The sequence below is a fragment of the Trachemys scripta genome, chromosome 13, assembly GCF_013100865.1.
Source record: "Trachemys scripta elegans isolate TJP31775 chromosome 13, CAS_Tse_1.0, whole genome shotgun sequence".
Taxonomy (NCBI): domain Eukaryota; kingdom Metazoa; phylum Chordata; order Testudines; family Emydidae; genus Trachemys; species Trachemys scripta.
The window spans coordinates 20,013,595-20,028,115 of NC_048310.1; the positions used below are offsets into that span (position 1 = coordinate 20,013,595).

The window sequence follows — 14,521 nt, forward strand, 5'->3', positions numbered from 1 at the left end:
TTTCTTCTAGATCATGTTTTTCTACCTTGAAGTTTGGCTGATGCTCTGATGATAATTGTCTTTAATGACTCTTCCCTATTCACTCATTGCCTGTCTTGTTTCATCCAAATGCTTTAAAGGTAGAAGTGTTTCTCTTGGGCAAAAGGAGCATTCCCAAATACATGCAGCTGCTCTGTCTCCCAGCTTAACAGAGACCTCTGTTTTTTCCCTTCTGTGTCCATAAGTGTAGCTGCCTCCTTTTTCATTGAACTTTCTTGTTCCCTCCCACTTTTCCTGTTCTTTCAAGTTGGTTTCCCCCCCTCTGTAACATTGCTTGTGTACACAGTTATGATGACTCCTCATCCATGCATGTCTTTGTCTCTTCTCAGATTGACTATGGCCTCCCACTTCTCCAAATTCCAGCATGTACGGAATGCTGCTGCCTGTCTTCTCCCACGTACAAAGAATCACGATCACACATCATGCCCATCCTTATACTCCTCCACTGGCTCCTCATTAATTTCAGACACAATTCAGAATTGCCCCCCTTGTTTTGAAAACTCCCTGGTCTTACTTTAGCCTACCCCACCAACCATGTTTCATTCAGTTCCTCTTCACACTCCCTCTGATTAACTAGTCCCAATCTCCTTCCCTCTTCCCACGATTTCACTGCTTATGATGCAGGAATCTTTTGTTCAATTTCTGGTGATGGAAACCTTTCCTTTATCTTCCTACCTCCATTCCTTCTCCATCTATTTTCAAAACTAAATTTGGAAACATAATTTCTCATTTTCACTGTATTTATAATCCTGCAAAATTCCTTTTTAAGTCTGGGATTTGGCCTGTATAGTTGTAAGATGTTCTGGGGTACAGTTCGTAAGAATAATGCTGATGAGCCAAACAAAGATGCATTGTTTCCTGTTTGCTCTGTGTAACATATTAAATTAGGTTGCAATCTGAATTGTAGAACAGTCATCCTGCAGGAAATGTTATTGATTTTATATGAGAAAGAGAGAGAAACTGCTTCCACTTTAAAGGATGGTAATGATACAGCCATGATTGTGAAGGTTGTGTGAGTTGTGATGTCTTCAGGACCCTGAGTTGTCTGTGTAGCTTTATCTTCAACTAGTCATGGCTGTGTCATTACCGTCCTTTAAAGTAGATGCAGTTCCTCTCTCTCTCTCTCTCTCTCTCTCTCTCTCTCTCATACAAAATCATTAAACTTTTCTTGCAATTTTTTTAGTTTATTTATGGATTTCGTCTCCCTCTGAGAAAGCCACGTGTACTCGACAGTCTGCTGTTCTACATCTGTGCTATCCTGTTCCTGATATTATGAACATGTATTTTGATATCATTGAGACGTGACCCTCGCAGATTTTGTTGTTCTGTTTTTATTTATAAGGGATCAAGTTGAAAGGTTCTTATCTCGTTCTGACTTAATTGAGAATTTCAAAAAGGGCAATAGGCTTTGGCCCAAGATTAATTGTAGCAATAAAATTCTCTGATTTTAAAAATAAATGGCACAAGGTAAAAGCTGACACAGTGACTATAAAAAGTCCCTGTTTCCCATTTTTGCGTGTGTGACTGCAAGTCTTGCATAACCACTTGGGATTTAACTTTTAATATTTATTAAAAATGCAGAGGTGTACTAACAAAAATAGTAAAAAAGGGAAAAGCCTATGGGGCAGTAGATGAACACCACTGAAACTAGTGACCAGTATGGAGAGAGAGAGAGAGAGAGAGAGACACACACACACACACACCCCCCTTAATATGACTTTTGTCACCAGCTGGCTGTGCTTCTGGAGACCCACATGCTTATATTAGTAATTATACATGTTAATTTATATATACGCTGTGTGTGTTTGTGTATAAAGTATAATATAAGTATACTTTTTTTCAATAATACCAGATTATCCAGTCAACATCTGCTCAAACTGTGAAACGAAACCCTGCTTGCCAGACTACCCAGATTAGGATGCCAGTGGTAATAACTCAGACCATTAGACCACAAGGTATGGGTTTAAATGTTCTAGTGAGCTTATGTTACATTTGTATGAATTTAATTGTAATTTTATTACAAAGTAGTAGCATGGGGAAAACTGAGAGTTGACATTGGCAGGCTTGACATTACCTTTTACATTTTCCTGGCTGAAAATGCATGTTTTCACTATATAATTTTGACATATTTTTCAGACTGATATAGCTAACTGTTTTAGAACTATTAATTTAAGGCTACATCCTAAATTGCCTAGGTTGCACTCAGCAGTTTCTTGTGTGACGGTCCGAATGAAGTAAGGGATATGGTTTTTACTGTTTTATTGTATGACCTTTTCCCCTCATGTGGGAAAGACTTTCTTCACTTTTCTGATGCAGCCCTGAGAATGCTTTGGTTTAATCTCCCTGCTTTATCTCTCACCTTTGAGGCCACACATTGTAGCCACTGTCTTTCCAGCTGCAGAGGACCAGGTAGGACCCCTTTGAGAAACTTTTCAGCTATATGCCTTTCATCTGCCACCAATGTCACTTTTTGTGATACCAGAGACTGAGTGCTGCATGCAACATGCTAGTCACTGACAATCTGGGGTGCAAGAGGCTAGGTATTGAACCTGGATGTTCTATACAGCTGTGCAAAGATAGATTAATGGACTGGCTTATTCTCTCCTCCTTATTCTCTCTAGAAGTTCTTGTGTGTGTTTCCCAGCACCCCTTTATTACTTGCCATCTTTAACCTTGTTTCTCTTTACAGTTGTCAAATATCTTTTTGGATGCAGGCAGTTAGATAACCGAGTATTTGTAATGGTATACAGAGCTTGTCATCTTAAGGTCTTCAGTCTGAATCCAGTCTAGATTGGGAATGTCTAAAATCATTATTGTCTGTCTGATGAGTAATTTGGTCTCTCCTGTTGCCCATGGGCAAGTATATACATCCTAAACCCGCCATTAGGATTAGCACCAGTTGACACTCTAACTGACCATTCACTTCAGAAAGGCCAAGGGTTGCCTGGGCATGGAGACTGATCTGTCTTTTCATCCTTGGGACTACTTTCTCCAGTCAGGGTTGAAGTGAGTTTACTTCTTAAAAGAAGTATTGGATTGACAACACTGACACTAAGATCCTAAATTTATTAACACAAAAATTATTTAATATGTAATGAGAATGCAAGCTTTCACACTCGGAATCCTGATTGGTGTACCTTAATGTGAGAAGGTTAATTTGATTTCCATGCCTATTCAGTGCTTGGCCTCTGTGCTGAGAATGCCAACAGTGGTGCTAATGGTGATGAAAGTTTGCATGATGTGGACATCTCTCTGTTAAACTATGGCTAAAAAGCACATTTCTTTCATGTAGCCCATTGATTGGCCACGAGGTGGTAACAGGTGGGATTCACAATCTTGCCTAAAGAATAATTCTTAGCATTTATATAAAGCTTTACACATTCAAAGCATTTAGAAACATTAATTCTTAAAACTCCCCTAAGTGAGATGAGTATTGTTATCTCTGTTTACAGGCTTGTCTGCATGCAAGTTATACTGCTTTAACTATCTCAGTATTGTTAAAACAGTACAACCCCCTAATGTGAACACAGTTATGATGGTGTCTTACACAGTATAACACATTCCCCTCTCCATACAGGAATAGGTATAGCAGGACAAAGCATCTTTATCCTGGTATAATGGGGTTTGTGCTGCTTTAACTTTACTGGTATAGTTAAAGCAGTACAACTTTTCAGTGTAGGCAGACTGTCAGGTATCTTTATAGTTGTATAACTACGTCCACATGAGGGGCTGTACCGGTATAACTGTTTAAGTAAAAATTCATACCCCCTACTGAAGTAATTACACCAGTACAAAAACCGTGTAAACCAGGCCATGCAGCTGTGGAAACGGAGCCAGTGGGGTGTAAAGTAGCTTGGCAAAGGCTACACATCATTGGCAGAGCCAGGATTAGAACTAGGCACTTACTGACAACTAATCTCAGGCCTGGTCTATACTACCCGCCTGAATCGGCGGGTAGAAATCGACCTCTCGGGGATCGATTTATCGCGTCCCGTCGGGACGCGACAATCGATCCCCGAATCGGCGCTCTAACTCCACCAGCGGAGGTGGTAGTAAGCGCCGCCGACAAAAAGCGGCAGAAGTCGATTTTGCCGCCGTCCTCACAACGGGGTAAGTCGGCTGTAATACGTCGAATTCAGCTACGCTATTCACGTAGCTGAATTTGCGTATCTTAAATCGACTCCCCGCTGTAGTGTAGATGTACCCTCAGGCTCATTCCTCCAGACCCTGCTGCCTATACTTAAACCTATGACCTAATGGTGAAAGACTCTGTCTGTCATTATCAGTCTCTTGAGGTATCCAGTCCAACAGCTGATTTTAATTTACAAAAGTTATTGCAAATTGTGTTGGGCTACCTCAATAAACAAAGAAATCATTATCAAGGTTTCTATCTTTGCTTTGGGCCTTGCAACAACAAAGTACGCAACCTAGGAAATTGTTGCTTATATACATACAGTAGCTGTTAAAAATAGAAAAGGACGTATACATCATCCCAGATTTAAAACCTCATACTTAATTACATTCTGTCAGATCCATTTGAGAAAATTCATATTCATAGGGTGAAGGCAAGTGGAATTTAATTCTCTATATACAGTTTAGATATGACAGTTTATATATGTTTAGATTGCTTTCAGGAAACTAAAGGATTGACTACTGCATTGCTGTACTTTCTGTAATATTCTTGGATCAAAGTTCCGCATCCATTGAAAAATCAAACTATTGTTGCTAATTAATTCTGGATGAACATTACTACTGTTTCATTACTTTATTTTTAACAGTATACACTAAATCTGTTACACCTTGCCAGAGCCATTGCAGCTTTTTTATTATTAATGCCCCTTTGAGTCTCCTGAACAGAAATAGCACATGCTGAACTATGTTAATTTTTCTTCTATTTCATTCATTATCCCATGCTTTCCAGTTCACTCAATAAAAAGTCTTCTAATTAGTTTACCTGAAACAGATACATGAGTTGACCATCTAAAGGATTGATGCTATTTGTGTCATCTCATGGATCTTCAATATGTCACAATACACGTTCATTCCCTGGGCCTAGAAACTGATGGCCTAAATCTTACTGTGGATTTTCCAAGATTGAGGCTTCATACAGAGGTTTCTGTAATACACAGTAGACTGAAGGATTGAACAAAGACTGTCAAATAAATTTTTGTCTTGAGAGCTCAGACTGAAGTTGAACAAAGATCTTAGAATTAAAAAAAATGCTGTCCTCAGTCAAGGCAAATCCTTTTGTTACAGAAAAGCATATGTTGTTAAATAATTTATTAATTCAGCTAATCATGCTTTAGTTTTTAGGGCTTATGAAACAAAAAATAATATAAATCACAAAGGTTCATGAAAGCATGCCCACTTGCAGATAATAAATGAGTCATAAGACTACTGCAAGAAGGTCTTTCAGATGATTTTGAAGGTGTCTCAAGGTCTTCTTTACATGTGCATGTAACTCATTAATAGTCATTGAGATTTGAAAGCATAAAAAGGGAAGAATTTATCAATTCAGAAGACCTTAATTTTTAATATTTTATACATGTCTAAAAAGAGCTTGCACTGAAGAACGATAAAGAGAATTAGACCACCTATAGCCTGAGTAGATGTGACTAATAAAGTATATAAGCAGTAAACTAAAGTATCACTTAAAAATGTAAAAATTCCACTTGATCAAAACTTTTTAATTCAAGCCCTGGTGTAATGTTTCCTTGCATTGATCATCCAGAGTTCTATTGCTTCGTGGTAATTTTTATTGCTAATTAGTAACAGAAATTTGTTATGTGTTTTGGTTGGAATTTTCTAAAGCACTGATGGGAATTAGATGACCAATTCCTATTGACTCTCAATGGACATTGAGTGCACCTAGGCCCATTTGAAAATCTTTACTTTGATTTATATAACTATGTACTTGAAAGTATTTTTTCATAGTATAGATACAGAAGTGAACTGCTTACAAAATATTTTTTAAAATGAGAAAATAAGTGTAGGGCTTTCAATAGGATTTTATTTCAAATTTTATATACACCTCTACCCCGATATAACGCTGTCCTCAGGAGCTAAAATCTTACTGTGTTATAGGTGAAACCGCGTTACATCAAACTTGTTTTGATCCGCTAGAGCGCGCAGCCCTGCTCCCCCGGAGCTCTGCTTTACCGCGTTATATCTGAATTCATGTTATATCGGGTCACATTATATCGGGGTAGAGGTGTATTTTTATGCACTGTGTAAAACAGTAACTCAAACTGTTTTTTTAACTCTGAAAATGTGTGTGGTTGTTCATTGTAACAAAGTGAACCATTATATAGGAAAATAAGAAAATATATTTTACTTTTCAAAGACAAAATACTACAGTATTATTGAATATCTTTAAACATGATTTTTACCAAAACTCTTAGATGGTACCACTTGCTTATCCTTTAAAATAAGTTATTTCAGTTCCTGTTTGCTTATTCTGTGCAGATTCTGTAGAAGAGCAGTTTACTGGTAGTCGCAAACATATTTATTGTCATTAATTATATTTTAGCTAGCTATGAATAATGGTTTGCAGCGTTAGAATCTTCAATTTTTTCACAAGTAAATGTTGAAAAAAAGTTAATATTCATCTTTATTTTTTAAATCGTTCTCTCTTCTTCAGCAATGGAACCTTTAAAAATAACAACTTGCTTTTGTTTGCAATTTAGAGACAGTTAAATTTAGTTCCTGGACAGAAGGTTCTTTGATGTAAATTGTCTAAGACAGCTCATAATAACATTGCTTGGTGTTTTTCAGGCACAGTAGGGAAGGCACCAACAATACAAGCCAGCCAAAGTCCTGGGGGCTTTGGTGTTCAGGTCTCTGCAAATCAGAAAAACAAGTTGAATGACCCTGGAGGTGGATCTTTCAGGTAAAAACAAAAAACAACAACAACCCCCTTCCCCACACACACAATTTAAAATGGGCTTAACACCAGAGGGCAGTATTTTATAATAATTCCTAGATTTCCCATGCACTTTGATTGGATGGCAATCTGCTTATTTAGTTCAACGTTTTTTAAAAAAAGGAAAGACACCCGATTTTTTTTCCCCAAATGCAGATTTTTAAAAAATATTTAATAAACCTTACAAATCACTTTTGTGAATATGAATTTTTTTTTAGTAAAGGAAGCTATGTAGATGAGGTTTTCATAAGGGTGCAATACAGCTATTTTTATTAATCAGATTGTAACACTCATATGAGATGTACCTTGTTGAGATGATCCTAATTGTGACAGCAGGGCATACTGTATGTAGATAGGCTTGTGCAGGTCAGCTGCAGGTATGAAGCCTAGGGAAAAAACTGTTCTTTAGAACTGAAGAGAGAAACTTCATTGCCTTATTTGCTGTTGATGTGATTTGTTTGCGTGGCACAACTTGGGGCATTCTTTGAGTTCCTGTAGTGGTCAGGAGCTGCAGAAGTTCAGCCCAGTAGCATGGGTTTATTGAGCTGCTGTGCCTGTTATTTTGAATACCCTTCAAACTTTTATAAATATTATTGTATGTTATAGGTTTTGAACATTTTTAATACTGTAGTGGAAAGCTAATGTTATATTTGCTGCTTTTATCGCCCTCCCACCTTCATTTTAATTTTGTTTCATTGATGTAAGTGCATTTTAATTCCTTTTAAAATATTGCCCTTTTTTCCTATTTATTTGCTAAAATGGGAAAGTATTTTTAGACAGTCACATTCTTCCTTTAGGATACTTACTTTGATCTGACCTCATCAAATCAGTAATTAATTGACCAGCTTAGACTTTTACAGGTAGAGTAAAAGAGAATTTGTAGGACGTTGTGAAATATCTCTGCTCTGAGGCATGTCAGCATTGCAACTAATAGCGGTAGTACTTAGTATTAATCTAGAAGCAAAATCATTCAATTTTTTATTTTCCAATGCACTTGCCTCCCACTGAGTATTTAAATGATTTAAAATGTATGTTGGGTTCAATTGTACTGTCTTAATAAATATTTTTTGTATTAGTAAGCAACATAGGCATTTATTCTTCGTTAGCATGGCTTTCAATTTTACATACACCAAAAGGGACAGCATTTTTTTTTTTTTTTTTTTTTTTTACTGGATGTTGTAAATTGTGCCAGGATTGATTCTTTCATTCACTTAGTTTATACGTAGAATATATTAGGTTAGTTGGAATTGTTAATTTTCCCTAGGGGAGAAGCAAATGCTCAAGGCACTGATTGATAAATCAATAAATCTTTAGTGAGTTTGGTAAATAAGCTGTCAAGGGTGTATGTCATTTTTCCTTTAGAGAACAAATTTTAGTCAGAATGAATGTGTTTGTTTTCTTGCATTGTTTTCTTGTTCAAAATAGTAAGACACAATGCTGAATTTAAATAAATCCATAGAATTGCAAGGATTTATTAAACAGTAGTAGAAATGGAGTTTTTTCTTGATATCTTAACAAAGGATTCTGTTGTTTGCATATTTGCATTTCAACCCCTAACCTCTCCTGAGGACAAATAGATGTCTGACTATTAAGCCTAAAGGCATAGAGCTGGAAATCTGTATTAATCCTCTGAATGCTGACTAGTTTTCCTCAACATTCCCAGCGTGTGTGAAGAATGTGTTTGTAGCCAGAAGGCAAACTGGCATCTAAGCAGAGCAAAAATTTTGAAAAATAGTTGTGTTATGTATAAATTCATTTTACCCTTGGTGCTTTATTATTGCATATTTGTTTCATTATTTCATACTCTTTCTTTAAAATAACTTACTTTAGTTTTTCTGTCTTATGGGCAAAGGGTTGGTCACTAGTAATAGAAATGTGAACTTTATTTTTCTAGACATTTTCTTTTAATCATGTAAACACTAAGTCTATCATATCTTGCTGAACTATTTTTTCCAATATAAAAAGTTGTTTACTGAAGTGAGTGTGAGAGATTTATACATGCGAGGCACATATGAACTGAGGGTTTCACAAATGGTAGCTTAGCCTTCAATATTGACAATAATTATTATGGTAAAAGTTAGATTCACAGTGCATTGTGGAGTGATGGTTAGTGCTCTATAGTTAAGATGGAAGCTAGTTTCCCTTCATAAGCCCAGTTGTCAATCCCCTAACTTCCCCAAAATAAAACCCTCATAACTTCATATATTGTTTTATCTTGGGTAAAAACTCATCCTGGCTAAAATTTGTCAGGGAAAAATGTGAAGTACCCCATTCATGCGTATGGTGTCGTTACCTGTGATGATACCTAAAGATGAACATTATTGCCATAGGCAGGCTCCAATCTTGTTTGGGGGCCTTTGGGCGCTACTATAATACCAAAAATATAATAGTATTTCCGAAGTATTGTATTTCTGCAATCGGGGAGGAGAGACAAACAGAAGTCTCCTTGAAATCCATGAGGGGCCACACCATTGTGATCTAATCTGCTACTGGGGTTCTCAAACTGGGTGTCCGGACCCCTCAGGGGGTCATGAGGTTATTACATTGGGGGGCCGCGAGCTATCAGCCTCCACCCCAAACCCTGCTTTGCCTCCAGCATTTATAATAGTGTTAAACATATTAAAAACTGTTTTTAATTTATAAGTGGGAGTCTCACTCGGAGGCTTGCTATGTGAAAAGGGGTCACCAGTACAAAAGTTTGAGAACCACTGTGCTATGCTAATCTGCCAATTCTACAATCTTGGGAAGTATATATTAAATTCTTTGATAGTTGGATTTATAAATTGAGATGATAAATGGCTAACTGTAATGACAAGTGTTTGGAGATGCAATAGTGACTCCATAGTTCAGATTGCATTTACATTTGCACATTAAGCATGGTTTACATTGTTTTTTGTTTGCATAAGCATAGTGAATAATATAGGTTATCCTCCCCAAATTTACAGCACTTACTCTTTGAGTACAGAATTAATTTTCTGAAAATTTGATTTTTTCACTTCTTTGTGTACGTTGGGAGGGATAATATTGTTGAATTGAAAGTTAGTGTGTTAGACAAGGTATTAGTGTTTTTGGATGGTTGAGTATCATAATGGCAGGGTGGGCGTGAATGTATGCCTTTACTTTGTTTGTTGGGAATAAATGTATTAAGACTCTACTTAACACTAATTTCTGTGGCACGCTACTCCTCGCCCCATCACAACTTGACTTGCGTCTGTTTGTTCATTGACTATGGTTCCTTATCCAGTTTTCAAATCAGATGAATTAATTGTCCATATCCAAGCTATCATGAATTATGTTGTAAATAATTATTTGAGGGACAGGTCTGAATGGAAAGAGTAACGCTTGATTGGATAGATATATTGCAATTAAATTAGGGCTGTCAATTAATCGCAGTTAACTCACGATTAATTCAAAAAAATTAATCGTGATTAAAAATTAATTATGATTAATTGCACTGCTAAGCAGAAGAATACCAATTTAAATTTATTAAATATTTTTGGATGTTTTTCTACATTTTCAAATATATTGATTTCAGGTACAACACAGAATACAAAGTGTACAGTGCTCATTTTATATTACTTTTGTTTCAAATATTTGCACTGTAAAAATGACAAACAAAAGAAATAGTATTTTTCAATTCATCTCATACAAGTACTATAGTGCAATCTCTTTATTATGAAAGTGCAATTTACAAATGTAGATTTTTGTTGTTACATAACTGCACTCCATAACAAAACAATGTAAAACTTTAGCGCCAACATGTTCACTCAGTCCTACTCTTTGTTCAGTCAATCGCTAAGAGAAACAAGTTTGTTTACATTTACAGGAGATAACGCTGACCGCTTCTTATTTACAATGTCACCTGAAAGTGAGAAGAGGAGTTCGCATGGCACTTTTGTAGCTGGCATTGCAAGGTATTTAGCTACGCTAGACATTGATATGCCTCTTCATGCTTCGACCACTATTCCAGAGGACATGCTGATGATGCTTGTTAAAAAAAAAAAAAGTGTTAATTAAATTTGTGACTGAACTTTGTGACAGAATTGTATGTCTCCTGCTCCATGGTTTAACCCACATTCTGTCATATATTTTGTGTTATGGTAGTCTCGGATGACAACCCAGCATATGTTGTTTGATTTAAGAATACTTTCACTGAAGATTTGACAAAACACAAAGAAGATTCCAATATCAGATTTCTAAAGATAGCTACAGCACTCGACCCAAGATTTAAAAATCTGAAGTGCCTTCCAAAATCTGAGAGGGACGAGGTGTGGAGCATGCTTTCAGAAGTCTTAAAAGAGCAAAACACTGATACAGAAACTACAGAACCCAAACCACCAAAAAAGAAAATCAGCCTTCTGTTGGTGGCATCTGACTCAGATGATGAAAATGAACATGCGTCAGTCCGCACTGCTTTGGATAGTTATTGAGCAGAATCTGTCATCAGCACGGACGCATGTCCTCTGGAATGGTGGTAGAAGCATGAAGAGACATATGAATCTTTAGTGTATCTGACACGTAAATATCTTGCGACACCGGCTACAACAGTGCCATGCGAACACCTGTTCTCACTTTCAGGTGACATTGTAAACAAGAAGCAGGCAGCATTGTCTCCTGCAAATGTAAGAAAAACTTGTTTGTCTGAGCGATTGGCTGAACAAGAAATCGGCCTGAGTGGACTTGTAGGCCTTAAAGTTTTACATTGTTTTACTTTTGAATGAAGTTATATTTTTGTACATAATTTTGCATTTGTAAGTTGCACTTTTGTGATACAAATATTGTAGTGCAATCTCTTTATTAGGTGAGTTGAAAAATACTATTTCTTTTGTGTTTTTTTTACAGTACAAATGTTTGTAATAAAAAATAAATATAAAGTGAGCACTCTACACTTTATATTCTGTGTTGTAATTGAAACCAATATATTTGAAAATGTAGAAAACATCCAAAAATATTTAAATAAATGGGATTCTATTATTGTTTAACAGCACAATTAATTTTTTTGAGTTAATCGCATGAGTTAACTGTGATTAATCGACAGCCCTAATCTCTCTACAAAATGTTCTTCATCGTTTCAGACATTTTGAGATGTTGGTATTGTATACCCTGCTTTTTTCCTTTATGTAAAATAATTTAAAGCTGGATTATAGTAACTATTGTCACAACGGGTACCTTACTCCACTAATAGTTCCACTGAGTACAACAGGACTAATTGAGGAGTAAGGTTCTACGAGAAGTCTGTAAAGTATTCATAAATCTGGCCATTAATGTTTTTGCACAAACTTTTTTTGGTTTCTATTCTCAATTTTTAGATAACTTTGGTACTTTTGTCTGTTTCAAATGTGAAGTCTGTTTCAAACTTGATTACATTTCATGGCAGAATTTGGAAAACTTTGCTGAGTCTTCTCTGAAAACCATCTAATCTAGTTAAAACAAGTTCAGTGCATCCTGTTTCTCTGTAAATTAAATCTTGAAACTTGAATCTTGAAAACTTGAAATCATTCTGGTTCCTGTGCAGATTAAAAAGGAATTTACTCTTGCTAAAGTAGAATGAGTTTATTTCAACTAGTATTCAGCTTTGCACTAATATAATAATTTTAATCTGATTTAAAATTATAGGGCAATGATTAAAAAATCTTATTTGCTGATGATGATAGTGGTCTTTTAGCCTTTTAGGAGAATTTTAAGTTCCTATTTTTTCACAGACAGTTATTTTACAATCTTTTGAACTGCACAAAAGTATGTGGTGGTAGATTTTTTTATTTTTTAGCTCTCCATTCCGTTTTCAGATTTACTCCTTTTCCTGTACGTTTAATAATAAAAAAAGGAATGTTAAGGGACTGGGACTGTAATAGGGTGATCAGTGATCCAGCCCCGAGTGAAGTGTGACTAAAAGCCATCATCTGTCTGATCTCATTCATTATAGAAGACAGACCTGCCAGATTGAAAACAAAGAAACTGCTGTGACTGGCTATAGGGAACACTGCCAATGTAGATTTGTTTTATTTGAGATGGGATAGATAGGTATAGTGGTTATCTAAGTTCACCTTCCTTTTCCAAAGGCCCCATATTGTTCTGAGCTGTATTTCAGAGCTGGCTGTATGTAACCTCTGAACCTCATCAACACCACTCCTGGTGCTGCCAGAGTAATGTATTGTGGAACCTATGCCTATAAAGTGAGAATAAGATTCCCCTGAAACTCTGAGCTCACTTTTAATGTTGGAGGCCAACACCTGTGGTGTACTGCCATTGGTCCATATACCTTTAAAATAAGAAGGTCCGTGTTAATAGTTGCATATTCACAAGTAGACTTCATCAGAAGCTAGTTAAGACTTATGTTGGAATGGCCAAAGACAGAACATCTGAATCCTTCCCCAACTAAAGTCGTTGGCCTCCAACATTGTCACAAATCCTTTAATATTTAAAATAATATGAAGGGAAAATATAGGTAAAAACAAAGCTCTGTTTACTCTCTTTTATTTCATATTTTAGAAATAAAAGATCAGTTTTGTAATTGAAATAAGACACTCCAAATTGGGTGACATGGTGGCATATTGGCATAGTCAAGTGATTGAATCAATCTCCTAGGACCTATCAGTATCCTGCTATGATGTGCAAAGTGTCTTGTCCTGTTCAGATAGTTAAAATGGACACTATCAATGATTTACACTCAAAATTGTACATTTCTTAAAACTTTTGATGTAGGGCTTCCAGATTCTCTGCTTTTCCAAAGAGATATTTCAAGCTAGATACATGTACAATTTTTTCACATTCCAAAATAGAAAGTTGTAAATATGTGTGGTAACTCCAGTTCTAATACCATATTTTAGTACTTTCTCCAAAATAGATGTATAACTCACTGGCAAAGTATGTTGCATGTCCACCACTACAAGTTGGTCCACATGGAGAGTAATACTATAGCCTACTCCCACCATTATATACTCCACACAGTTCAAGTGGAATAGGTGTGTGCTGTGTATCTGAAGGTTTTGGGTTCAAATCCTGCTGACAAGTATGAGAGAAAAAGTGTATGTGATAATGTATTGAATGCACAAAGAGGCTGGCTACATGACACTGGCTCTCCTCTCTGTTTCCACATGATCATTAAAATTACATTAAGACAATTACATATATATATTACTTTCCTTCTTAATTTCGTTTTTTCATGTAAGCAATGCTATAATTGCCCCAGTGTTTCCTACATGAATGGAGGAAAGGTGGTTTGTGTGATTACATATGGGAGGGAAAATAGTCTATTAGACCATCTCTCTGTTAAGATGTAGACAACATTATGAGCTTGAGGGGAAAAAACAGTCCTACACTAATAAATAATACACACTACATTGTGAGGCTGCTTCCAATACCCTAAGAACTGTACAATACAACAAAAGTGGGAATCATCAGCTACTATGCTGTGTTATACCTTTAGAGCACAATGTGATGTGCAAAGGAACCTAATGGGGAATAGATAGTAACTATCAATCTAACCTACCACTGGATGGCATCTTTGTTCCACAGAATTACTACTGAAAACCCAATGATCTGGAGTGAAAAGTTGATTTT

At 36.2% G+C, this 14,521-nt stretch overlaps 1 protein-coding gene across 1 annotated transcript in view; it reads left to right on the forward strand.

Moving 5' to 3' along the window:
- The window catches only part of LOC117886407 (transcription initiation factor TFIID subunit 4-like), a 209,123-nt gene that overhangs the window by 42,025 nt on the left and 152,577 nt on the right, over positions 1 to 14,521 (forward strand). Inside the window, 2 exon segments of the mRNA XM_034788161.1 lie at positions 1,892 to 1,994; positions 6,814 to 6,928. Of these exon segments, the coding sequence (XP_034644052.1) occupies positions 1,892 to 1,994; positions 6,814 to 6,928 (218 nt within the window).